General features: G+C 44.2%; 1 protein-coding gene across 1 annotated transcript; it reads left to right on the top strand.

The window, feature by feature from the left end:
* Positions 1-222: 222 nt before the first annotated feature.
* Positions 223-27,407, top strand: LOC144100813 (putative aconitate hydratase, mitochondrial). The gene is made up of 20 exons (XM_077633678.1): positions 223-402; positions 1,180-1,248; positions 2,582-2,661; positions 3,794-3,932; positions 4,935-4,973; positions 6,135-6,215; positions 8,199-8,291; positions 9,281-9,350; positions 9,955-10,095; positions 10,853-10,951; positions 11,468-11,572; positions 12,691-12,782; positions 15,189-15,294; positions 16,796-17,027; positions 18,080-18,264; positions 20,667-20,970; positions 23,881-23,974; positions 24,670-24,802; positions 26,092-26,213; positions 26,909-27,407. Exons 1-20 carry the CDS (start codon positions 370-372, stop codon positions 27,038-27,040), a joined length of 2,349 nt encoding a protein of 782 aa, XP_077489804.1. The 5' UTR covers positions 223-369; the 3' UTR covers positions 27,041-27,407.
* The last annotated feature ends 400 nt before the right edge of the window (positions 27,408-27,807 follow it).

Raw genomic sequence — 27,807 nt, 5'->3', positions numbered from 1 at the left:
CTCGTGCGCTCGCGCTGCACCGCTGTGTGTTGAAGTCGCTGACGTTCTGTGCGCATGACGAGCCACCTCACAAACAAATGCCCGAAGCGCTTCAACGTCCAGACAAAGCCGAGCGAAGCGAAACAAAACCAGCGGTGCTTTTACCTACCTTTAGCGGCAAACAAACCTCACGTCTAGGGACACTGTGCCGTATTTAAATAGCCGGCGCATGCTCTTCGCGGCGGCAGCCGCTTGGGGACCCGCTGCGCCGCTGTCCACCGGACTGCGACCCCAGGCCGTCCTTTGCGTCCTTCAGTGCGTTTCGCCTAAAAAATTCGCTGCTTCAAAGTCGATCGCGCTGTGCACAGTGCTAACGTCGTTTGAGCAACCATGGCTTACTCATCGAGAGCCTGCACCAGCCTGGTAAATGCAACTCGTCCACGTTTTGTTGTGAATACCGCCTCCCTTTTATTGTGGGTCACGCTGGTCGTCGTGTTACCACGTTGACCCCATCAGGATTCGATGCAAAAAGATCGTATTTCACGGTCGACGGAGGGTCATGGGTCGACTGTGGTTCGCTGGGTCGCTTTAATTAGCGAGTTGCGGCCTCTGTGAAGTGAATGTAAACTTTAAACTGGACGAGTTACGGTGCCGAGTAGTCCGGAAAATTTGTCGTTCAGCCCCGGCAGCTGCTAAACCATGAGGAAAGTGCGTTGTTGATGAAATCTTGCAGTGCTTGTGCACTTTCTTTTGCCGACTTGTTTTTCGCCGGTTGCTTGGCACAGTGCAAGTTACGCAGAGTGTATTTCGTGTTTTTGCCTCGCCGATCGACTGCAGATGGTCGACATCTCTTTCGCAGGTGCAGCTATTGCTGAGCAGCGCACACCTTTCAAGTGCTCAGTTTCCCGTTTTTAAAGCCCACTGTTGGAGCGTTTAACTTCACCACCCGTCTGCGCTGTTGCATTCACTTGAACCATGCGCCTTACGGAAATGAATCGACTACGTCGAATAAAATTTCTAGGTCAGCCACGCCTACAGTCTTTCGCAGAGGTCGGTGCCCTGCAGTGTCGCTTACCTGTCAGTGTCATGCTTATCAGTTGGGGGTTTCATCGAGAAAGGGATGCCCCAGCAGTAGCGGAGCGGGGAAGTCCCCCTCAGCTAAGCGAAAGTTCTAACCTTAGTACTGTCGGCTTCTTTCAGTTGGCGCAAAGGCTCTTCATTCAGTCTCGTTCTCTGCACATCTCCCCACTGTCCAGCGCGGCAGCACAGGTGACTTTTCTCTCTTCGTTGCTGTGATATGCGCACGAGTAATGATTTTTTATCAACGGTTTGATATCGCTTTTCATTAAATTAAGGATAGGGAGTATAAAGATGCATTGTTTATGCCCATTACTTCATGCTGTTAGTCATTTAACAAGGGGACATCTCCTTAAAAGTTACTTGAGTGAATACGGGTTGCATGTGTTTACCTGTGAATGGTGGTATGGTTGGATTTACAAAAAAGCCTGTTTCTTTGTAGAGTTTTTTGTCAAATAGGCTGTAACTTCACACATGTCTGAGACATGAATGATGACACTCAATGCTGCAGTGATCAGACAAACAGTCTGGTTTATTTGCTTTTTTTTGCTCAAGTCCCAGTAATGCTGTACATTGCACCAGGTGTATGCAGGAGCATGTACCCTTCTTATGCCCACAAGACTTTTGTGATTGTTATTTTATGGTGCTTTACTGTGCAGCATAATATTTTCATGTAGCATTATTGATGTATCACAGACATCATTAAAACCTTTTGGATCATATCAGTATAGTTCTTATTTTTGAGCATAGCAAGTGTAGTGAATGTTTCTCTGCCATTGTAGCACTAATGGCTGTCTTGTTGTTGCAGCTTGTTACAAGTGTTTATGCAATATGTGGGGGTGCTGCAAATATAGCTGAGTAAAGAACATAGAAGGGATGTAAAGTAATGGAAACATTGATGTGAAATGCCTCCAAATTATTACCTGTAAACATATAGGTCAGTCAAGCTGTTTAGTTTATGTTCAGATTTTGTATGGAGGGGGTGTTCAGAGGCCAGTTTGATTAGTGCCTCATTGGGTTTCAGTACTTGCTTGCTGTATTAAAGACTCTACATGTACAGCCATCAGCACGCTTGTATAGAGCACTGGAGCTATGTGCTATGGAACAAACGAACTAAAATCTTCACTCAGCTCATCTATTACTGATACAGTGCAATTGCTAGGACAAATTGTGTGCCTATGCTGCTTCGCTCCAGCGTGAGCATTGTGTCTAGAACCGTAAACCTGCTTAAAAATTTTCCTTCCTTTGTGCAACAATGTGGCGTTTGAGCGCTCTAGACAGGCATGCTGACGACTGTACGAAGTAAACGAGTGTGGCTTCTAAAGGAAATGCATAATTTTGACTAGCTCATAGGTCAGTATGTGGAAGTGCATATATATCCTGTCTGTTATTAAGAGCTTCTATAAAAAACAAACATTCCTTGCAGCCATATGTATTGGAGCTGGATGATGGATCATTTCTTAATTTTTTTTCTTTCTTAATCAGCTTGCAGTGCATTTTAAAGGGTATTCTGTATGAACTGCAGGTTGCCCTCAGCAGGTTCGAGCCCGACCGCTACCTTCCCTATGAGAAGCTTGAGAAGAATCTGCAAATTGTTCGAGAAAGGTCTGCCAATCTCGTCCTGTGGAACTTGCTCACCACTCTACGAACTCAGGGCCAGTATAATGTAATGATTCTGCATCCGGTTCCATGCTATTTTGAATTTCCCGCCCTTCGCCCTTGAAATGACTCCACACCCCGTGTTTGCTCTTCGTTCTTAGCTGAAGCCTAGGACACAATGTTGCTTCAGCCAATGGCGAATAGCTTGAAATTCAGTAAAGGCATGGATTTACGAAGGAATCGTTATATTAGACTGGCCCAGGTTACTTTTCTTAACCTTTTAATCGTGCAGGTGAATTAGTTGTAATGAAAACAATATTTACAGTAATAATTTGTGGAAGGGATAGTAAATGCTACTTTGCTGCTATTGTGGCCTAATTTTGCGTAGTTCAGTTTGCAGGCAAGGGCAGACACCTCTTTTCAAGTTGTCTTGATAAGGTGACTGTGGTGTTGGTGGCACTGCTGTCTTCGCTGACCATGTCTCTGTACTACAGTGTTCAAATGTAGGGGCTCACGCCCTGTACATCCGTAGAGCTGGAAATGGCAATTTGCACTATGAGCTTGTCATCAATGCTGAACAAATTCCTACGTAGTGCGCTTATCATAGAGAAAGAAAAGACACAGTGGCCATGGTTACCAGAGTCTGGCACCAAAGTTTTGAAGGCAGATGCTTGAACTGTTTCATTGGAGCTGGGCCTGCCTTGAAAGGACATTTTTTAGCGTCATTGACTGTCTGAACCACTGGCAGTTAGATGTTCTTGCGGAAAGTGACCTTCTATGCTCATCACAAGCCATGCCACAAGCTCAGCTGAGACGGAGCTGGACCACCTTCAATTTTTTTGATGCAGCTCAATGGTTGACGCATTTTGCCCCTGGAAACTCAATGCCTGCCTACTGAGGCTGCATTTCATGAGGGCTAAAAGTAAAAAAAAAAAAAAAGACGGACAATTGAACATCTGACAATGACTGGCTAAAAGGGCAATCTGCATGCCAATCAAAACACGTGGGACTGATAATGAACTCCAAATTAATGAGATTTGCATGAAGTACCTGTCATCTTGTGGCACCCTTCATGTGCTAGCCAGTGCTCTGTTGCGAAAGTGGAGGCTAACTGAACTGTGCACTTTTTTTGCGTTAGGTTGAACCGGCCCTTGACCCTCTCCGAGAAGATCCTCTATTCACACTTGGACCAGCCCGAGGAGCAGGAGATCGAGCGAGGCAAGAGCTACCTGCGGCTGCGGCCAGATCGGGTGGCCATGCAGGATGCCACTGCTCAGGTGTGTGTGCGGGAACTGTTCCCAAATTTCCGGCACTGCCGTGGAACAAGGCCACAGAGTGACGTCCTTAAATTGAACGAAAAACTGGCTATTTGTCATATGGAAAGTGCCGAGGGACTTCCTTCGTTATGTGTTCTCTCTAACGTTTGAGCGCGCATTTGTGGGAGTCCTAGCACATGCTCTTGTCTGCGAGTGTTTGCATTTTTTCTCTTTGTCTGTGGAGGTTTTTTGTGTGTTCGGTTGTCTTGGCAGGTGGCTAAATCTCGGTGCCTGTGCCAGTCCTGGCAGCCTCATTCCTTACATACAAATGATCGGTCTTGTAAGGAATGCGTGACACCTCTGAGATGAAAAAATGCTGAGAATGGGCGAGTGTCCTACATGGCAGATATGCTATGTCACTGTTGTAGCCATGTGACTGCTTACCTTTGATGTAATGAAATGGGCTCAGAAATGTTTGTTTGGTGACAGTGCTCTCTGTGTGCGACAACAAAGCGGCCCACTTATGTGCATCTCTGCAGTGGGGTAATCCAGCAGGCATAGCACAAATTAGACCACACATTTTTTGCAAATCCTTTGTCATTTTGTTTCATTGTTGTGTAGTAAGAAGTAATCAAAGCTGCACTGGAATTATTTTAGCATATGGTAGACAAAGTTTATGTGCGGTGTTAGCCTGCTTTCCTTTGCTTAGATGCTATTAATTTGGAAAAGTGATTATACTTTTTGAGCCAGTTACCATTTTATTTAATCTTGTCAGTTGATTGCCCTTGGCTTTGAGAGGTGTAGGTGTGTCTGTTTGTCTGGTGCCATCTTTTTAAACAGAGTTATTTTGCCTTGAGACATTGTCGGTTTCTTGCTGAAAAGAAGCAGGTTCATTTGTCATTGTGCTGATATACATAAAATGTTAGTCACGTGCATAGATCTGCTATAACATTGGAAATACATGTTGCCTGTAGATACTGTCATTTCATGCACTTTCTTCACCTTTTATCTTCCTGCTGCCAGATGGCTATGCTCCAGTTTATCTCAAGTGGCCTGAAGAGGGTGAGTAGGCATCCCTGATAACAAGCACAGAATTGAGAGCAGAAGGGCAGTCCTAGTTGTTGCACATAACAGAAGCGGTTTGCTTAGTTATCTTTGTTCAGCTTGCCAGTCCAAGCCAGTCACTGCTTCTGTGTGTAGCCACTGCTATAGCAACTACTTGTTTGTACTTAAAGGAACAAGCAAAATATAAATTTTAAAAATTACGGGTGTGCGACTATTGATATTTTCGAATATGGATTGAATATGAACAAAAAAAATGCCTTTGATTATCGAATAACTGCTCAGTATGAAAAAGTTTTGAAAGATAAATAGGCAACTGTTCTTTCTTTCTTTTTTTTCCAAAACCCAGTGGCATTGCAACTGAATAAATAGAACTAGACTGAGTTGGGAACAAAAAAAAGCATCATATGCACAGAAATATTTGCTGCTTGTTTAGGCAGCGTAACAGTATGCAATCTATAATGTGTTCATGGTTTGGGCGCTCATCTTCTGATCCGGAAGACCCTATGGCGGATGCATTGCAATGGAGGCGAAGCGCAAAAGGCGTCCTTATGCTCTGCTGGTTCTTTCTAAATTAATCTGGAGCCCTCCAATATGGCAGTGTTTTTCATAGCCCATGTGTCGCTTAAAGACGTCATACCCCACCATTTCAGTGATGTGGTCATGCAAAATGCATAACAAAATGAACTGCGTGAATTGAAAATATCATTGGCAATGCAGCCCTAGAAAAAATAGAAAACCCATAGAAGTAGAAGCAAGCGAAATTGAAATAGAAACCAGTACAGCATAGCAAGCCCAATTGAACAAACACTTCCAACAGCAATGATAAGAGAAAAATATGATTGCACTGTTTTGCTCATCGAAAATTGAGTGTGCAAGGTTCACGGTTCATGTGCCACTGTATTCACCGACCCCTTCTTCTTTGCATTTGTAAACTAAAGAACACATTTTAACATCCGTCTGCCTCGCATTTGGGAGGTGCATGTTCGATCCCCAGTGCTGCCGGGTACCCACCGGTTTTCTGATGGGTACGAGTTATTTCCCCCAGCCTGGCACTCTGCTTTTCTGGGTTGAAATGCCTGGAGAAGGGGATTGTTGAAAAAAAGCCTTTAAACACAAAGGTTTGAATTTATCTTGTCACTTTGTTCATTGTGTCCATAGGTAGCAGTCCCTTCAACAATTCACTGCGACCACTTGATCGAAGCACAGGTTGGTGGGGCCAAGGACTTAGCACGTGCCAAGGTAAGCACTTCTGCAGATCTCTTCATTTAAACATCATTTTAAAGGGGCAATGAAATTGCTCTTGTATAACCATGTGATTCATTACATTTGTTTTTAAATACATGGAACATGTCAAGAAGAATTTTTTTTTTTGGGGGGGGGGGGGGGGGGGGATGTCCATTACCACTTTATGGATCATTTTATTACAGTAAGGTATAGCTGTATATTTATTGTTCATTAAAGGGCAGCTCGGGGGGTTTTTCGAGGTTACCATTTTGCTAATGAATCTAATACTGTAGGTTTTTCTCTCATTCCTGATTACTTCCATCAAGTTTGGCAAGCATGCTACATTTCTTTCTGGCACAAATCAATTTTAAAGTTTGCATTTTTCATGACCTCACTTCAAAATACTTTTACGCGCAGCACTGCATTTTTCATGTCACAAACGTTCCCCGCACATTAATCCCACTCGTCACTTCACTAGAAAAATTTTGAGGGTTGTATTAGGTCGTCTCAGGCATTTTGTGAAAGGACTCGTCACTTTCAGTCGCTACTTCAGCTGTTCAAAGAGTGTGTTTTTTTAGTAATGTTTGTGGCGTCATGGCTGCGTCACGTGAAGCATCATGCTAGGCTACGGACTGGGTTTCGGTTTTAATGTGCTGTTTTAAAATGGTTCCACTAGGTATTTTCAAAAAGGGCTTTTTATGGTGGAGAAAGAGGACTCAAATGAGCATGATGCAACTATCAACGCAAAGTGTCCGAAAAACCCCACGGAGTTTCTTTTTAAATGACAATTCAGTTGTTCATTTGGGTAAACTGTACTTTTGCGTTGGGAGAAAGAACAGCATTAAAACTCGAATTCCGGTGTTCTAGATTTCATTATTTCGTGAACCTTTCCTTTGAGAGCTTTTTTTATGTCCTTTGAATGTTTTTTTTTTTCATGCTTTCAAAATTGTAGGCGCTTCTTCCTTGCTAGCTCACTGTGCCTTTATGTCTTTCGGAAACAGAATGATTCAAGATTTACTACAAATGAAGATGAAGTTAACTGCATTAAACACAAATAAGTCAAGCCGGGATATTTTGAATTACTGGCTGTGTTCTGCGTAAAAGTATTTGTAAAAAAGTCGCACAGTGTGTTGAGCTCCGATTGCTCCGGTCCTTCGGTATAACAAACCGCACTGCATCCCTGCAAATCACGCTTCTCCCAACAATGCTCTTTGACCACTTTTCGCATGCGGAGAAGGCTCAGCTGCGGTGCCTTGGGCACCTGTTAGCAGCGCAAGCGCTGTGAAACTGTTTCGCGAGGTGTATGTGGGGTACTCTTGAAGGTGGCCTTCAATCTCTTGTGCTCATTTTCCACATCACATCGCTGTCATGTGGTGAAGCCAACCTAACTAAAGCCTGGCAGCAGCCCTCGACTTCCATGCTTTGTTTGCCTAGCTGCCAAAGGTGTTGCGAAAACCAACTGTACATTAATTTTAGTGAGCGATTATTCTATCTGTAGTGTACTGGTAACAGTATTAGACATCTTATGGCGGATGGTGCAATGCTGCAAGAAGCGTGTCACTAGCATGAGTACGTTATTCTTCCTTATAGGTTTCAGATAAGCTTAGCTGTTGCCATTTTTGTATCAAATTATCTATACATCAAACTGTTTCTTGATCCTCTTTGAGTTCAATATACTATTCGTGTTTGACTGTAATCTTAAAAGAGCGTGGCTGCCTTAGAACTGGTTCACTATTCTTTGAAATGATAACTTGAGCACTGTTTTGTCCCATTGTCAAGCAACTTGCAGCATACTTTTGAAATTTGTTTTTTTTTATGCTTATCTCCACATGTATTTAATCACATCATTTTAATATGTTAATATTTGGAGCCAAGAATGTGACAACAAAGGTAACTACTCGGATTATCCTGGGGTTGGTTGATCAGGGCGTCTGATCAACCTTCATGGACATCTTATCTGCCTTCATCGTCTGTGGACGTTTGTGTGCTTTACTTCAGGACCTGAACAAGGAAGTGTACAACTTCTTGAGCACGGCAGGCAGCAAGTATGGAGTGGGATTTTGGAAGCCCGGCAGTGGAATCATTCACCAGGTCAGTTCGTGACATTTGTTAAAGTCTTTCTTTGAGACTTCATTTACAACATGTTTTTCTTTTGTGAAATCAGTGAATGGTACCATTGCTAGGTAGCTGGAAGAGTGGTGCTCATCACTGTTGAGGAAACTGAACAAATTCAGTGTGCAGGCCAGAGTAAAGTTGGTTTACAAATATGCTTTCACCAAGAGCAGCCTGTGTATCTGCATGTAACAGTATGTGGACACCATGAAATGCTCCACAGGTTGCTGCAAGAGTATCAAGGATGATAATGGGAAAGTTGCATGCAGCACAAGGCTGCTTTTTTTGTTTGCCTTTGAGGTCACAGATTTGTTTACCATATAGACTCCTGTAAGGGCCACACTTTTTTTCTTTTTTTTTCTGGTGTGAATTTTGAAGGTGCGGCTCATACAGGAATAGAAAAACTAAGTAAAAAAACGTATTTTTTTCTCAATTATCTAGTCCAAAACAGGGGAGTGCTGCTAATACATTGGGTGCGGCCCAAACATGGCCCTTACACAAGATTATATGGTATTTTTGCTTAGTGTCTTGGTCCTAAGGCTTATAAAAGTGCTGCCCGTGTTGCAGGATCACTAGTTATAGCCATAGAGAATTAATGAAATTACTGTGCAAGCAAAGTGGTAGCCTGTGTGAAATAATTCTTCTCGGCTTCCTTTTTTTTGCAGCAGCAAAGGCATAGCATGGTGTGTGAAGCTCAGTGGCAAAAGACGAGATGTGTAGTATGAATGAAATAGCCAGATGTCACTGATTGCAATGTAGCTAGCTTTCAGGTGTTTTGGCCTCAGGCTGCTCGTCTAATTCAGCTTAGCAACCCAGTAAAAGCTCTGGATGAAACGCAACCAGCTGTGGAAGTGGGAAGAAAAACAGTCGAATGATTGGCAGCCACGTGACTTTGTGGTGACACCCTGCATTGTTGTACGCATGTGCACGTAAATTGAGCTGGACACATTTTTCTTTTTGTTTTCCAGATTATTCTGGAGAACTATGCTTTCCCTGGTGTACTGCTCATTGGCACGGACAGCCACACACCAAATGGAGGCAGGTCACTTTTCTGTTGTCTTCTGTTCCACCAGACATTAATGTCTCTTGGATAGGTGTGGTTAGTAAGTCAGGCTTCCAGTTTGCAATTTATTCGTAATTTACCCTCGGCCCGCCTTTTTGACTGGGACAGCATGCAGCAGTGCTTATTTAATGACTTTTTATTGCATTTCAAGGAACCCTGGAACACTTAAAACAAATTTGAAACTGTTTGCGATGTGATGCATTTGCAAGACTATTCTTTCTCATTTATTAGGGTGAAAATCTCATTTTTTACCAGATTTGCTGCTATTTGTTTTTTAGCCTTAGATATCCTCATGTGGGCTGTGGTGATGTGTGTCGCATGGTGTGGTGTACGGCGTGGTGTGGCGTGGTGCGGTCGTATGGTACAGTGGTATGGTACAGTATGGTATGTGGTGTGGCGTGGTGCGGTCGTATGGTACAGTGGTATGGTATGGTACAGTATGGTATGTGGGATGTTACGCCCCATAACTGCAGTTGGGCTTTGCTTAATAGTGCATATTTCATTAGCCATCAGCATGTTATAAACCAGCGTTATTGAGTGGCATGGGGACTGCTGAAATCGTGTGGCTTGTCTTTACAGGTGGCCTCGGAGGACTGTGCATTGGCGTGGGTGGCGCCGACGCTGTCGATGTCATGGCCGACATTCCCTGGGAGCTGAAGTGCCCCAACGTCATTGGTGTCAAGCTGACGGGGAAGATGTCTGGCTGGACGTCGGCTAAGGGCAAGTCTATCACACTCTGCTAACCACACAACTCAGATGTGAGAAACGTAGTGCATGATCTCTTCGTGAAAGTGTCTGTGCTCTGTTGATAGCTTCAGCTGCAACCAATTCTACGCTGACATATGAACTCCTCATGCTCTTCCCATAGATTCATATCCAATGGTGTACTTTCTCTTGAAATTGCTTTAATTTTTATGTATACCTCAAGTGCCCCATGCTGGGCTATTACCTGAGGGGATGCTATGAATTTTTAGATGAATACTTCAGAGAGCACAGGTTTTGAGTGGTTAATTGCTGCAGCAAGGAGGTGGTTCCACTCTTTTGCTGTTTTTTAAACAGAGGTTGAGATATTCAATAGAATGTACAGTTGGAGGGCAGGGTGCTTTAATACCCTGTTGCCATAACTTTGATGCCATCATGCTGCTACATTTCAGACCACCCAATTCATCAGGCAGTGTGAAATGTGAGGAGCACTTGAGGATAGGAAGATTATTTTTATTCTGAAGTTTAGTAAGTGTAATTAAAATGATTAAATCTTGCTACACACTTTTGGATTTTGGTTGCTTCTTTATTTTGGAATATAATGGCATCTCAGTTGAATAAGAATGTATGTCTTGGCTGGGAAAATTGTGCCACGTTTGATGCGGAAAGGCTATAAAATGTGCCAAAGTATTTTTTGCAACATTCTGGGAAATGAATGGCTTGGCTGCATTCCATTACTGATGGCCTCTGACTTTGTCCTTGTTGGCTTCTGCAGATGTCATCCTGAAGGTTGCCGGCATCCTGACGGTGAAAGGAGGCACTGGTGCCATTGTGGAATACTTTGGTCCAGGTGTCGAATCTATCTCCTGCACAGGTGAGACCGCATACGTGCATGCAGGCATTGATTTCATTGCTGAAAAGGAAAGAAGGCTAAATTGAAAGTAGTGAATGCTAAAGCAAGAAGGGGTCTGTTATACCCACCGCCAGCCCATTTGCATCACAAAACTAAAGTTACCAGTGTTTATATATAAAGTTTTTAATGAAGTTTATCAGGTGTGTAAGGTTTATATGTTAGACAACCAGTGGATGCGATGGATGACGTTTCGAATACCTGATTATAGAACGGTCATGGTTTCATAGCGTTTAACACATTGAAATGGATCACACTTAGAGATGTACCTGATAAAACAAATGTTTAATAGAGAATTTAGATCCGCATTTCTTCGCAAAGCAAAATGAACTGATTTTGCCTTGGTTGTTTTGTGGAGACGAACTCTGAAACGTGAATATCTTTGAATAACACGGCGATGTGATTAGGTCTGTCTGGCTTGTGAGTAAACCAAACAAACTTAACTCTCGTCTTTTGTTTTTCTCTTTTTTTCGCATGCAGGAATGGGCACAATCTGCAACATGGGTGCTGAGATTGGGGCCACAACGTCTGTGTTCCCTTACAACAGCCGAATGCGAGACTACTTGGTGGCCACCAACCGCAAAGGTGGGTGTCAACCTTGCCCCAGCCGGGATTTGCTCGCATAAAGACTGGCGACTTGTCCAAACTCGCTCCGTCTTTGGTTTTGTTTCTTCACTGGTATTGGTTCTTGTGAGGCTTAACCGCTTCTTCGGCATGCCTCATCCACTGGAGAATGCAGTCTCTTGTGCCTTTTTTGCACATTCAGGATGCCTCGTTTTTTTTTTTTTTAATTATTTCAGTTGCTATTGTGGGGAAGGAATGTGTCCATTGATGCCTTAGGCAGGCACAGCAGATTTTACGTTTCCTTTAAAGGTGTGAAAGGTGCCTGAAACAGCACAGGTATTTTGTTTTTGTCGGGAGAGTAGGCTACAGCTGGGTTCAAAGCACCTCTTACCTGCTTTTCCTCTATTTACAGTAATGAGAAAGTGAATAGAATGAAGTAAACAATTAAAAAGAGGTCAAGTGGTTGTCATGGAACGGGGAACTGCAGAGACTTTTTTAGCTTGGACTTCGTTTCAGGGTTGATTTCTCGTGTACATCCTGGTTTGGCTTCAACAGACGTGCGATTCTTAGCCCTTTCATGCGTCATTTTTCGTTCCTATCGAATACAAATTTTCTTTTTGTCGTAAGTATCAAACCTCAAGCCTCAAGAAAAACAATTTGTCATTTTTCCAGCCCAAACTAATACCAGTAAAATTATGCAGTAGAACCCTGCTATAGTAAAATCTTATATATAATTAGAGAATGATCAATTCTGCATAAGTGGGCTTTAACCTATTAATGCTATCACGTCACATCTCTGAAGCAGTGCCCCCTCTTTTTTTTTGTACTGTACTGTATACTTTCGTATACAGTATTGTGCTGTATACTTTTTTCACCCGTCTTTCCAGCTCTGTCTTTCACAGTGACAAATTGCATTATGAAGTAGTGGGCCAGGGACATATTGCTTCAGCTTTCTTCTCATGCCTTTCCTCACAGTGAGCTCTCTTGTGTGCGAATTGCCAGCTAAACCCCTAAATATCCTCTCTCAGGGCCTAGCTTTTATTGTTGGCATAGTTTTTGTTGCATTATGACTGAGTGGGTGATTCCTTGTGGCAAATTGTGCTTGTCTGGTGATGAAGTTTTTGCATTTTCTGCCGCAGAAATTGGAGCGGCAGCCGAAGCTCACAAGGAGCTGCTCACGCCCGACAACAACTGCAAATATGACCAGGTCGTCGAGATCAATCTTAACGAGGTCAGCCTGTCACATTTCTGGTTCACGCATTTGCACTCACTCACTCACGCATTCACTGATAATTTCATTCACTCACTCATTTACTCATTCATTTATGCAGTCTTTGAGTACTCTCTCATTCAGCTGTTCACTTCACTGGCTAAGGCATGTATGCATGCTTCTGTATTTAGCAAGACAGTGTAGCACAACCCCCATTACATCGAACGGCTTTACAACGATGGGTGGCACATCGTTGCAGGAAGTGCGTCCAGCGCGGTGCCGGTGTGCGTGCACTCTAGTCTTGACTTGGCGCCGCTGGCAAACAACATAGCAACATTATTTTTATTTCTTTCTGGTGTATCTGGTACACACACTGTGGCAGGGGTTGTAAGTGGAGTCTCGACAAAGCGACACATAGCAACTATATATCATTTGTCGCAAAACATCTTCAAAGAATTGGAGCAACAGCATTTCTGGCGCATGGCCCAAAGAGCTTCAATTTTGAGGTGCATGTGGCTCTTATTTAATGCTGTGACATGAGTGTACGTGCTAGCGTCACCAATGTCAAAAGCATGCATGGTTTCAGTACAGCCTCTCGCAGGACAAAAATGGGCATTTTGATAGCCAGTGTTGTGGGTGCATTTATTATGTGAACATGTCCATTGTTTGAGATGTCCGATTCCTGGGGTATCACGAAGATTAACGCTGTTATTTTCTTGGAAATAAATGTTGTTCATGAACTATCCAGTCAAATTTATTAGAGTTCTGGCCAGAGTTCATGACAGTAAATTTTATCCAGGCCTGTGAATTTCATTGTAATGGGATTATAGTCGGATACAACTTAAGTCCGCAGTGAAGCTCCGCCCACACTTAGGACCATTGCACAGAATTCCTCCACGACAAAAACATAGTCCGTTGTTATCTTTTGTCACTTAAACAAGAACCTAAACACGAGAAAAGAAGTTATAAGCTCTAGAGTATTGATACCTGGCTTGTTTAGTTAACTCATACATTAAAAACATGATTTTGTTTACTTTTGCGACTGGCAGAAGCGGAGTAATACGTACAGTATGCCGCTTACTATGGCCCAGTGTTAACAACTGCTGTTTTTTTAAGTTGTATCCTACTGTAGTCTGCATTGCCTTACTAACAGATCCATTCTTGCACAAAGCTAGTCATGCATGCCTCAAGAACTGTTGCTGCTAGGCATCTTGGAAGCAAGGAGTGCTGTCACAGCACCTGAAAAGCAGTGCTATGATACATTCTAGTTGGGCATTCATGTTGCGATGCTGGTCATCTTTATACCCTTTCAAATCATGCTTCAAAAATCCACTCTCTGTGCTGCTGTGTCCATGTGGTCTTTGCGCATGTATAAAGCTTCTGGCAGATTCAGTTGCCATTTCGTGTCATGCTGGAAAATAGCAGTGTGAATGAGGTCCTTGCGACTTGCTGGAGGTGCGGATCTTCGCAGAGCAGATCCTTCATAGATAGCTATGGCCAAATCTGAATCCGCGAGCTTGTTGAGGTTGGACTGCATGCACTTTGAGAGCTTGCAAGAGTTTTGTGTCTAGACGGCTTTGCGGTCCTTTTGCATTCCAGCTGGAGCCAATGCCATAAGCATGCATAGCTTTAGTACGGCCTCTTGCAGAACGAAAACGGGCGCTTTTGTAATGCGTGCGAAAAAAAATTGTGCAGTTTGATAGCCAGTGCTGCAGGTGCATTTATTACGCGAACATGTTCATTGCTCGAGATTTCAGATTCCTGCGGTATCACGAAAATTGTGCCACAGAGCTGATTTGGAAATGGCAAAAGATTAACGCTGTTAATTTCTTGGAAGCGAACGTTGCTCATGAACTATCTAGTCCAATTGATCAGTGCTCTGGGCAGAGTTTGTGACAATGAATTATTTTTTTACGGACCCCATGAGTTTCGTTGTAATGGGATTAGTCTGTATTGCCTTACTAACAGATCCATTCTTGCACAAAGTTATCTATGCATGCCTCAAGAACTGTTGCTGCTAGACATCTTGGAAGCAAGGAGTGCTGTCTTAGCAGCTGAAAAGCAGTGCTATGATACATTGCATTTGGGCATTCATGTTGCGATGCTGGTCATCTTTATACCCTTTCAAATCATGCGTCAAGGACCCACTCTCTGTACTGCTGTGTCCATGTGGTCCTTGCACATGATTCAAGCTTCTGGCAGATTCAATTGCCATTTCATGTCACGCTGGAAAATGCATATGATGCTACCACAGCAGTGTCAGTGAGGTCGTGGTGATTTGCTCGAGGTGCTCATCGTTGGAGAGCAGATTCTCCATAGCTATGACCAAATCTGAATCCACGAGCTTGTCGAGGTTGGACTGCATGCACTGTGAGAGCTTGCAGGAGTTTATTTTGATGGCTTTGCGGTCCGTCTTTTGCATTTCAGCTGGAGCCGCATGTGAATGGACCATTCACACCAGACCTGGCACACCCTATCTCTCAGCTGGGCAAGAACGCCAAGGCCAATGGCTGGCCCACGGATATCCGCGTTGGTGAGTGTTGTCTCAAGCAGAGAAAGTTAAAGGGGAAAAAAAAAAAAGCAGGAAATAAATATGGGTGTAGCTGTTCTTCGGTTGGCCTTGCAGTTTTGCTGGGGATTGAAGGAAGGCGTGCTGCGCAACTGTAAGCATTTGCAAGCAAAGTATTGTTTCCTTTTTCGGCACTTATTTTTATTTATTAGGGCACTGGTCTTTGGACCAAAAAATGACTCAAAAATCGATTTTCTAAAATGGACATTTCTATTTCTCTCCAACTCTATACCAATTTTTTTTTCTTTAGAAAAATCAGTATTTCAACCATAATATTAAATTCAGATAATCTTGTGGGCTGAATTGGCACAGGAGGAGGCTGTTTAATGGCATGAAAATTTTGAACACCTGGCTTTCAGTATGTTAATATCTCAACATCTAGAACAGATAGACATGTCATATTGTATTTGTTAAGGGAAGCTGAAGGCACAATGTATGCAATAATCAAAGCACAATTGTTTGATCATGCGTAAAAAATTTATAATTTTGCAAAGTTTATCAACGCGTTGTATTCACACCTTGAATGTTGCTATTCTAAGTACTGTAAAATTACTAATGGGGTTAAAATGATAAAATGGCTTTGATTATTGCACTCTTTACTCACTAGACTATGTAGCCAAGGATTAAAAATTATTCTTTATTGAGCAGTTTTTTTTTTGTATCAAGGTACTAATTGATGACTAATTGAAATCAATTATCTGAGGGTTTAACTAATTTATGGAAAAGAAATTTCAGATTTAAGCAAAGTGAGCAGAGTGATTCAGTTTGATTAGAATTGGACGAAAAATAAGGAAAATCGTTCTAATACCAGTGTTCCCCCTCGAAAGTACTGCTGTCTCTTTTGTTGTCCGCACAGTAGAGCATTGCAGGGGACTGAGATATTGCGAGTCTTCTCCTGTGCGGTGAGAGTTGACAACACAAAAAATGATGAAGTGCCAGCGATTGTCGCAATCAGGGCAAGCCCTAAGTACGCATACCCCTCAGTTTATTTTTTTACAGCGAGAGCTGCATTTGTGTCTTTTCTTGACCGAGTGTAACCGTGGATGCCTGCACCACACGCGACCACCACTCCCTGGACACAATCACATAAGAAAAACAAGCCTGCGAGGATTCGAACTCTGAAACTTCTGATCCATCGCACTGCAGGCCCACATGCACACCAGACATAGCATAGCTTAAATGTAGAGGAAGCAGTGTATCCTGTCGGCACTGGCGACACCTCACACTTGATCCATAGTGTAGTTTGAGTCGGGAGTGTCCCTGCTCTGCCGAAGCCACACTGTGGCCATTTGCTTAGAGGTGATAAGTAGTTAAAAGAAAAGGCTTATACTTGGTCTGTACCAAAAAGAAACGGATCCAGGAAGGGGCTAAAGGCGCAGAGGTTCAGCAAAACTTATATGTTCACTCTAGCTCTCACTGAATTTCAGAATTGGTGCAACAAATAAATCTCTTAATTATTTTACAGGCCTGATCGGCAGTTGCACCAACAGCAGCTACGAGGACATGAGCCGGGCAGCCTTTCTGGCCAAGCAGGCCCTGGACCACGGCCTCAAGGCCAAGTGCGCCTTCACTGTCACACCTGGCTCGGAGCAAATCCGGGCAACCATCGAGCGGGACGGCCAGTCCAAGATCTTTGATGAGTTTGGTGGCATGGTGCTTGCCAATGCCTGCGGGCCCTGCATTGGACAGTGGGACAGGTGGGTTGCTTGGAGTGATGTGCATTTCAAGGGGCAGGTGGTGTGCTCCTTTAAACGAAGGACAGTGAAAACTCCACTAGGTTTCAGTTCAGAGTAACACCTGATGGATAGTCATTTTGTCACTCTGTTGAGATTTGTTAAGCAGCCAAAGATGCTTTAATTCCTGAAGAATTTATTTCTCCCCGCCTCGATTCAAACTTGTGATGTTGGCGATAACACTTGAGTGTCTTAGGTTTACTTCATTAATTCTCCCTGTTTAGCTTTTGTTGTCATGTTCCTCGTGGGATATAAGCTCACTAGCGGGGCTGATACAGTAATTACCTCAATGTTTGTCATAATTGTTTGTTACCTGTTGTATTGAATGCCCGAACTTCACACGATGTCACTGCCGTTACTTGTGGAAACGGCTGTTGGGAGTGACACCTGTCTATCATTTTTTGCTCTTCTCTAAACTACAAGAGTTCCCTCTTAGAAAGTGACCTCTTTATTGCTTGCAAATTTAAGTCCCTTATCCTAGACGAACTTCACTTTGTCCTCCATGTGCTCTTTTAAGGGATCAAAGCATGTGCATACACTGACACAGAGAACTGCAGCCCTCCTGGTGCATGCTTCTCGTTTTCATGGGGGAGTAATTTTCAGCAAACCCTTGAATGAGTGTGACACTGTGCCAACTTGTCTGCTGCGTGGTTTCATCAGGATTTATGCCATGTCCGTAACTGTTCGAGACTTCTTTGTGAAGCAGAAATTGGTGTGGGTATTGGTGTATGTAGATCACTGCATTCGGGTGCAAAGCTGTTCACTGAGCTTTGGGCTTAGAAATCTGTCATAAACACAACATAAATGGAGCTGTTGGGAGTGTCTGCCAGCGAACCAATTTTGTAAAAAATTCATGCAAGGCAGTTTGACCGGTGTCTCCTCCGTTTCCCTCTTCTCCACTTATTTTCAGTTTAGGTTGCTCCTTACTACCATGCATGTTGTTGAAATGGGTTCAAACAGGCAGTGGCCCGCTGTTGTAGCTACAACATGTTTGCATTTCCAACTTCTTTTTTCAGGAAGGATGTCAAGAAGGGAGAGAAGAACACGATAGTGACATCGTACAACCGCAACTTCACAAGCCGCAATGATGGCAACCCCGCCACCCATGCATTTGTGACGTCTCCAGAGCTCGTAACAGCTCTGGCCATAGCTGGCCGTTTGGATTTCAATCCACTAACGGACGAGCTCACTGGTGCTAAGGGTGAGTGTGTGGCTGACGTCCTTTTTGCTTCAAGCCTTTAATGCAGTGAGAATTAGTCGTATTGCACTAGTTCTGAAGCCTTTAATTCTTTTTTCACGCTGCCATCACTGTTTATACGAAACTTATTAGCATAACAGCAGTGCCGTGTTCCATCAGATAAGACAGTGTTGCTTTCAGTGCACCATTTTCCAGATGCATTGGTTGGCTGAGTCCCAGAGTTTCTGAGAGTCTTTAGTTCTGTATATTACAGTAGACTCTTTAATTCAAACTTCAAGGGACCAGAGATTTTTGTTTGAATTGTCAGAGATGCACCTTAGTATGATGTAAATATGATTTGCTTTATAAATGTATATGCAACAAATCAGTATTTTATTTTGGAATTACTTCCTTATACAAGCATAGCTAAATGCATTAGCACTACATAAAATATAGGGGAGAGGTACTGATGTGTTTACTCAACCAGCAATCCACCAACTGTTTGCATGGTTGAAAAAAGTTATCAGTTATGCACTGATTTTCCAATATAGTAAAACCACTTTAATTGGAACGTCAGTGGATTGGGAAAAATGACCGAATTATTCTAAGGTTAAATCGCTGAATGGCTGCAAAAAAACTTTCAAAAACTTTTTGCACCGGAGCAAATTTAATTGATGAAAAAGTAGGCAGTTGTCATCTTTTTTTGAGTGAGAGCTGTGCGGAAATGATGATTTTTCGCAATTCGTCGTGCTGTACTACATGTCGACTGTCTGAAGCAGTACTACTACAGAAACCGGCGGTCTCCTTCGCAGATGTGACATGGCGGCAGGGGAGCTGCGGAGGTCATATAAGGGGGCTTCACCACAAAAACGGGCAACTCGTGATGAGCTCACATTTTCAGCACACAACACAACGTGAACGGAAGCAAGGAGAATATGTATTTGTGCCGGAATGCCGAGACTGCTACAAAGAAAAAAAGATCCTTGACATGCCAATCAGAGTGCAAAGTGACGTGCAGCTGATAGCCACTATCAACCCAGGCTGGTAGCAAAGCTCAGAAAATTGACCTATGCGGCAACGGGGTGCTGCCTCCAATAGCTCAGAGTGCCGATTGGACCTTGACACTTCCATCCTTCCAACCCTGTCCAAGTTAGGGGTACAGAATTTTCAGCTCGCACAGCACTGCAAACCTGATGTGCTCAACCTCAGGCGCCACTCTGCAGTGCACTGCGAGTGTTGGAGCTAGACCAAAAGTTCAAATTAAGGGAATTGAAGAGAAGCTGCAGTGCAGCGTAAAATGCATTGAAAATGTACCTGGCCAGCGAAAATTCTTTAATTTGTTTGACTGAACCAAATTATCTTAGTTTAGATTGAATTATCGCGAGTTTACTGTATACCATCACTTTTTTGCATAACAGACGCACTTGCATGATAAACGCTTTGCTAATTTAGCCAACATAGTGTTAATTTTTTTTTTTCCCCTCGTGCAATAAACTCACCCCTGTCTTTGTCCTCTGAGCATGTGCATGGAAATTGTGCTGAAAGGGCATTTCAGCATAGGTGAGGTGCTCACGTCTTTGCTCATTGAATAGGGGACACATGTACATCGAAATAATTGATGCTTTGTAGAAATGATTGCTTTAACTGGTCAGTGGTGTTTTGTGACACATTGTATGACAAGAGGTGCAGAAACTCACTATTGCGCTAACCCGCTTTGGTGGCTCAGGTGCTTTGGCATTGGGCTGCCGATCCCAGGTAGTAGGTTCGGTCCCGGCCATGGCAGCTATCTTTTGATGGAGGTGAAATGCAAAAATGACCGTGTGCTGTGCGATGTCAGTGCATGTAACCCCAGGTGTTTTAAACTAGTCTTTAGCCCTCCACTATGGTGCTCCTCATAGCCAGTGTGTAGCTCTGGGATGTTAAACCTCACAGTTTATAATTAATTTTACATTGTAGCTGATGCTCAGCCGAGAAGTGCTAGAATATGGGCGGTTTGCCACTCTGCAGTTGTGCCTCTGCACTGCTCAACTCATCTCTGTACCAGGCAGTTGCATTTGAAAGGGAATCACAAAAGTTATTACAACACTCGCATGCTGCTTAAGGGCGGAAATAGGTTGAACCCATGCTAAGCCATGCTTCCTGCACAGACTTGTTGCCTTCTGACGTGCTCAGAGATGGCTGACCTGTAGCATGCTGCTCGCTGGGTGTTGCTGGTCTTAGTTTGCTCCACATCATAGCTGCATCATACGGTGTTTCAAAAGTATTGGTTGTCATAATAGTTCTGATCTTGTTGCTAGGTCATCATGAACACAATGCCCTCAACTAAAATGAAGAATTAAGCATTTTAGAGTTCCTGTCCACTCTTTTTTTTTTTTTTTTGGAGTTTAGCCAAGCTATGAGAATCGGCTGAAATTCTCTGCTGGCAGGTGAGAAGTTCAAGCTCAAGAGCCCTGAGGGCGACGAGCTGCCACGCCAAGGCTTCGATCCCGGCGAGGACACGTACCAGGCACCTCCCCCTGATGGGTCATCCGTCAGGGTGGACGTGGACCCCAAGAGCCAGCGGCTACAGCTGCTCTCGCCGTTTGCCAAGTGGGATGGCAAGGACCTCGAGGACATGGTCGTGCTCATCAAGGTCAAGGGCAAGTGCACCACCGACCACATCAGTGCAGCGGGGCCCTGGCTCAAGTACCGTGGCCACCTGGACAACATCTCAAACAACATGTTCATTGGGTAAGGCACACCATATCGCACTCAAACTGGTTGTCAGAGTGGGTTCTGTGGAACCCTTGTGTACCTTGGAGTGCTTTTTGTGTTCCTCGAGCACCTAAATTCATGCTTGCTTCAGCCCCCCCACATTTCCTTTACCCACTTTGTACTATTTTTGGACACTGAAATTGCAGCAAACTGTTTCACTCAACAGGCAGCTATCGGGCCATTTTCTGAGGGGCCTTGTGTTTGTATGCTTTGTTTTGCATGCAGTCTCGGGCAGGAAGGGACAGAAGTCAAAACGCATGGGGTTCCTGGGCACCTTTCTAAAGCTGTTGGGTTTCTCCTAAGGCTGAAAAAGTTGAGAACCGCTATTGTATACAGTATGGCTCACTGCCTTGTCTTATCATCTGGCCTCGCCTCAGATAAGATTCTTGTAACATGTCCGACTTGAGAGAGGATGCACTTGCGATGCTGAATCAAGTGTCACTGGCATCTCTGTGAATCTTTGTGACATCTACCACATGCGCTGGAATTTAGGGCAGTGTTTTTAAACATCAGCTTGGCTAAATGATCTTTTTTTATATTTGGATACCACTGACCACTTCCTGACCACAAATTTCCTTCTTAGTTTTGTAGGCTGCAGTTAAACCTGGATGTAATGAAATTGAGAAAAGTGCCAGTTTCTCGCTACATACTGTTTTTGTGTGAAGACTCGCAAGAACAATGCAGAACTGAAATCAGAATGAAAAAGAAGTGCAGGTGAAATTGCTGTAACTAGCATTCACAGTAAACCCACCTCACTCACTGTCATGAACATTTCGCAACTGCGGCAGCAGCTGCCACCATCTCTGCCGTTGATCGCACAGCGCCACTGCGCATGAGGAGTCTGAAGCACCCACCTCTTCCCGCATCTCCATCTCTTGGTCTGCTTGGCCACCGTTGCCACCATGTCCCTAGGAACAGTTGTGCTTTAGGAAGGATATTCTCCTCTTTGATGGCGTTGTCCGCCGTCCCCCATTCCCGTTTCGCGTCTGCTGCGGACGCTGAAATCAGCGAGCAACCAAGTGGAGGCGATGAGCATACACTGCTCATCCCTTGTTTTCTTTGCTGTGTCCTGTTGTTCTGAGCTGGTTTTGAACATGAAATATTGTAGTGCCACTTCGTATGACGCTAATAATGCGAAAGCTGTTGAGACTGCTCATTTACCCCAAAGAGGCACAGATCGAGTTGTCCCATTTTTTTCAGCTGCTTTCATTCGTTGCAATTGCAGACATTCCTCTCAGGGCAGTTTGTGTTTTCTCATTTGGAAGCTCTCGCTTGGTGGTTCCAAATTTCAAGCAACACACCACTAGCTACTAGGTGTTTGGGGTAGTGGAGTTCATTATATCAAGGTCAACTGTCACAACACCTTTTTCACACTGAGTTCACAAATTACACACGCTTCAATGGGGGCAATGTTAGAGAATTGAGGCGCTTCGTAATATGAAGGAACACACTACGTGTGGGTTAGCTACGTCCATGTCTAACTGCATTAGTTTGTAGGCTGTAGGCTATTCGTTTTGAGGCTGAGCCTGAGCTGCAAGTGTTGCATTGCCTTTTCATGACGCGTTACAGTAGTATCCCGATGATACAAATCTCACAGTTTTCCGAAAAACATCCATATCATCCAAAATAAACAAAATCTATATGCAGAAACACGGGAGATGCATTCATGCCGATCTGTTTACTGCTAGCGGGATTTATTTACGGCTGCGTGCCATTGCTCACTGCTTGTGGTGCGTACCGCACGAGTGATGATCATGCTGTTGGCGATGTTCAGGCAGCGCTTAGGGCTTGATGGAGACCACAAAATAAAAACATACCAGCCGGAAAACATAGTAGCTGGAAAGCGCGGATGAAAAAACAATCATTGTCTACGTTTCTTTATTTATTTACTTCCAACAAGGGCAACATGCTTCTCTGGAACTTGCAAGTCTTTATGGCCCTTGCATCCGTTCAGATGTACAAAATGTCCAAAATTTCCTGTGATGGCTCTTAATCTACATGAGCAGCAGCAGTGAAGAGGGCGGGCGAGCGGAGTGCGCAGCGCAGCGGCCGCTGTGCTTGGTGTGTGCTCAGCGTCCGCATGGGTGCAACTCACCTGAAGCTTTCGAACATGGAGTTGGCCAAGTACCGAGGAAGTCTAGAGTTCCGCTTAGGCCGGTCTGCCATCACAATTTCGAGAGCGTTAAATGTGGGCTGTCAAAGTGCCGGCACGGGGTCGACTACTATCGTGAAGTGACATTCGCAACATAGCACGCAGGAAACCTGCAAAAGTTGCGACACAACAGCCAAGTTTTTATTGCGTCAGTTTCTATGGGAGCTTAGACGGGACTGGCTTACAAAAACGTAGCGTCGGGAAATGCCTGGGAACGTAACAGCGAGTTTCTACTGTATCATCCTGAAATTCGTACCATCCATAATCGTATCATCAAAGTTATACTACAGTCCGTCTTTGTACAGTCTTTGTACAGTCTGTCTTTGAGATTATACAGTCTGTTTTTTCCTCTAATAATTGTGCACCCACAGTAGCATCTGAATGATCGACGCATTCTTGTGTGTCTAATTCTGGACAGTGGTGGCCATGTTTCGATGACACTGAATTGTATGAGTGGCCATTAACCAAGGTATTCATCTGAGTAAGAGGGCTTCAGAAGCGAGGCTCACTAACAGTTAATGGCAGCAGGTCCTGCACTTAGGTGACATGCTTGTCGCAGTATTGCAAACTTTGCACGCCACACATTACCTGACGGACAAGTTTCTGGTGTCATGACGTCAAGCTTATTGCAGACTCGTTATAGTGCACAGCTAGTGTGGAATTTGTCTCACTTAGTGGCATGGCAATCAGCCATACTCGTTTTAATTGTCCCTGGCCTTTTTCTTGTACTGCAGCGCTATTAGTGAAGAGAGTGGTGAGGCCAACAAGGTTCAGCACCGGCTCAGTGGCGAGTGGGGTGGTGTGCCAGACACTGCACGCAAGTACAAGGTAATGCATCTCCTACCTCATCTCCATGCACTTAGTAATAGAAAGAGTTAGTACAGCAACAGCTGTTAAATTCTCATTCCTGGGTTTCTTCGTGTTGTAGTAGTAGTAGTGGGAACTGGTGAGGATCAGGTTACAGCAGATATGTTGAAGGACGGAGGAGAGATTGTGCTAGAAAAACTAGCCACCCTGCATATGCAATGCCTTATGACCTCAAGCTTACTAGAACATTGGAAGAACGCTAACATCATCTTAATCCACAAGAAAGGGGACGTCAAGGACTTGACAAATGACGGACTGATCAGCTTACTCTCCGTTGTCTACAAAGTATTTACTTAGGTAATGACTAATAGTCAGAACAACCTTAGACTTCAATCAACCAAATGGTCAGGCAAGCTTTCGTAAAGGCTAATCGACAATATACCGTATTCAGACAATCAGTCAAGGGATAGAGAAATGCGCATAAAATATAACCAACCTCTGTATATATAGCTTCAGCAGCAAGCAAGTGTATTCGTTGTGTGCTCCTGTGAATTAGAAAGGCAAAGACCAGCTTAAGTTATTTTCGTTGCACATTGTTGAAAAGAGCTGCTCATTTCTGCAGTGAAGGTGCTGCCAAGATGGCAGAATGGAGGGCAGTAAAACATGTGCTGCCTTTAGTAAACTAGATGGCGTGACCCCACTCTCTCTCCTGACAGGCTGAAGGCATCAAGTGGTGCGTGGTTGGTGACGAGAACTACGGTGAGGGCAGCAGTCGAGAGCACGCTGCACTTGAGCCAAGGCATCTAGGTGGCCATGCCATCATAGTCAAGAGCTTCGCTCGTATCCACGGTATGTTCCTATGGTGGACTTCTCATATGCTGCTGTGCCAGCAAAGCATGTGATCGCTTTTTAAAGGCTTGGCTGCACTTGCTACATTCAAGCTTACGGACTTTGACACGGTGCTGATTGAATTGCAGCAAATTGTAGTCCCTGTGCATTGTACCTGCAGTAGCGCTCACATGTGTGTCTGTTCTTTCTCCGTCCCGTTCGTTTGCGCTGTGTTCTGCCACATGTTAACCCAGCCATCTGTGGGCCATTGAAGGACCACAAGGGCTCTGTCTACTCCTTAAAGGGCAGGGCTCGTGGTGCGAGTTGTAGGAAATAGGAAATGACCATTCTGCTTCTGTTCAGCTTTTGCCGAACCATTTGAGCCCAAGTTGCATACTCTCGCATGCGGAAAAGGCTGGCTACTCTGTAAAGGTGTAGAGTGACAATGGGCTTCAAGTAAAAAATGTCTGGGAACAGTGAACCAGAAATAGTGGCTATGAAAAGGCAAGGGCTGCGATATGAAGCTGGACGTGCTGACTACCGACAGGGGCACTGGTGTAGAGTTAGTGGCGCTGATGTGCTATTTCTGAGCAGCCAACGCTACACTGCTGCCGCCACTACTGCTATGTCAGCTTCACTGGCCGCAGAAGTTCGACCACTAGCGCTGCTCGATGGTCGGAGATCAGTACCAGTCCAGAGGAAGTTTGTAAAAGACAATAGTGCCTTGAAGTCCTTTTTCCTAGGAAATGAAACACTGCAGTCGAGCTTCGCACATTGTGAAGCTATTGTCCTAGACTGTGACTTACCTGGTCATTTCAAAGCCACAAACGACAAAGCCACCTCGAAGGCCTGCCACCACCAAAGCAGACATCGTGGTGGCAGTGGCAGTGGCAAAGTGCCACCAGTGCCGTTAACTTTATGGCAGCAGTCGACACTTCAGGCTTCGCACCGCAGATCCTGCTTTTTCCACTAATCATACTTCTAGTTCAATGCAGTCTTGCCATCAGCTGATTAGCATTCCACTTATGCTTCCTTGTGGTCAATGCAAGAGGAGGGTGTTGTCGTTGCCTGCGTGGGAAAAAAAAATGTGACTTCATAGTGCTAAAATCAGCAATAAACGTAGCCCTTCAACTTCTGCACATAGTCTTGAGTTGGAAATGGTGGCATGCACCATGGAGGTGGCGGGATCATCATGCCATTCCAAATTTCTAGTAAAGAGGATTGTCAGTATACACGAACCTGTCCAGGAAAATCAGCAGTGTTTCAATTTGTGAGCTTGTTCCCTTTGTGTGTCCTCTTTTCCCTTGCAGAGACGAACCTCAAGAAGCAGGGTCTGCTCCCGTTGACCTTCCAGAACCCGGCCGACTACGACAAGATCAAGTCAGATGACAGGATCTCTCTCCTTGGCCTCAAGGACCTCGCACCTGGCAAGGTAGGCAGACCTAGCATGGCACTGAACTTCCAGTGCGCATGTTTGTTTCTCTTCCGCTGTCTTATATGGCTACACCTTTTGTGTGTATGTCAGTGCACGGCTGTGGTATTGAACGCACGGCAACTCCAGAGAGTTCGGCCACACATTCGCGTGTTTTCCCTAAGACTGGATCACTCAGGACAATGCAGTTTAGGTAGTTAGTTTTTTTTTTTTTTTTTTTTGTCTCGTGTCAGTCGAAGTCAAAGTTGATGTCACTATACCACCTTTGAGCTCTTGAAACTGAAACTTGAGAAAAACAGTTCAGAAAAACAGTACTCAGTGATGCGTACCGCGATGGGGTTGCGCTTTCACGTCAAGTTGCGGTTTCGAGCCTTTTTTCGGTTCCGTTTATACAGCGGTCGTAAAATTTTTGTTCCGATGAACGAGATTTTTTTTACATTGCCTTAATACAAAACCAACCAACTGCGAGGCGTTTATTGCATTTAAGCGTTGGTTCCGTTTAACAGACTTCCGTTTATTGCGATTCTACTGTAGTAGGTTTCTTGATGTCTGCATCATTACAAAGATAAAAAACTACCTAAATTTGGCCTCTTGGCGCCTTTCATAGTACGAGCCTCACTTGAAACTTGTTTTAAAATCTGCCATTAAAGTGCTGACTTTTTTTTTCTCTCTCTCTTTCCTATTTGCCACGCCAGCCCGTCAAATGCGAGATCAAGCACAAGGATGGCTCCAAGGACACCATCACTCTAAACCACACCATGAACGCGACACAACTGGAGTGGTTCCGTGCTGGAAGTGCACTCAACCGCATGGCCGAAGTTAAATAGTGCGGCAGTAGAAGCAGCAGCAAGCAGCATCATGTACAAAAGCCGAGCACTGTCTTCCTGAACGGGAAGGGAAAAAAATATGGGAGTTCCTTCTTCCCCGGTCAACAGTCATCGCACAAGGCTCAGAGTCTCGCGTGTTTCCATCTCAGCATAGTACTTCTAGTTGTTGTTGCAGAACCGGCAACGCCAAGGCCTCATTTTTGTTGTCTGTGGGACAGCTCAGCTGGACTCTTTATCCTCTTCTTTTTGCTTTTTAGAGGAACAATGTCCTGTGGTATTGTTTTTCTTTTTTTTAAATGTGTAGCGTTTAGTAACGCACTTAGGGAGAGAAGAAGCAGGGAGGGAAATAAAAGAAAGCACTCCTGTGGAGGTGTGTGTGCGTCCTCTTCTTTTAAAAGTGAACTGTGACACGTCTTCTCTAACCGAAAACTTCTTAATTTAAAAATCTCAGTGTTTTGGTGCTGGCTCGGTTCCTCCTTGAGGCCTTGCTGTCGTCCTTGAAGAAGTAGCTGAGCCAGCTTTGAAACATGCGGTTTTTGAATGAAAAAGTTTTGGCTGGAGAAGATGTCTCTCAGTTTACGATAAGTTATCATATCCAACTGTCAAAATTGGCATAATGTAGTTTTTTTTTTTTTTGTGCACTGCGGTTATTCAGTCGGTGTTCAGCAGCCTGGACGCGTGTCACCGTATGCTGTTGGTTGGCTTTGTTTTCTAGCGCAGACTTAATATGCACATCATGACTCTGTTTCTTGCACTTTGCTGCTATT

The sequence above is a fragment of the Amblyomma americanum genome, chromosome 8, assembly GCF_052857255.1.
Source record: "Amblyomma americanum isolate KBUSLIRL-KWMA chromosome 8, ASM5285725v1, whole genome shotgun sequence".
Lineage (NCBI taxonomy): Eukaryota > Metazoa > Arthropoda > Arachnida > Ixodida > Ixodidae > Amblyomma > Amblyomma americanum.
Note: the sequence above shows the minus strand (reverse complement) of the source record. Positions and strands in the feature narration are given on the sequence as shown.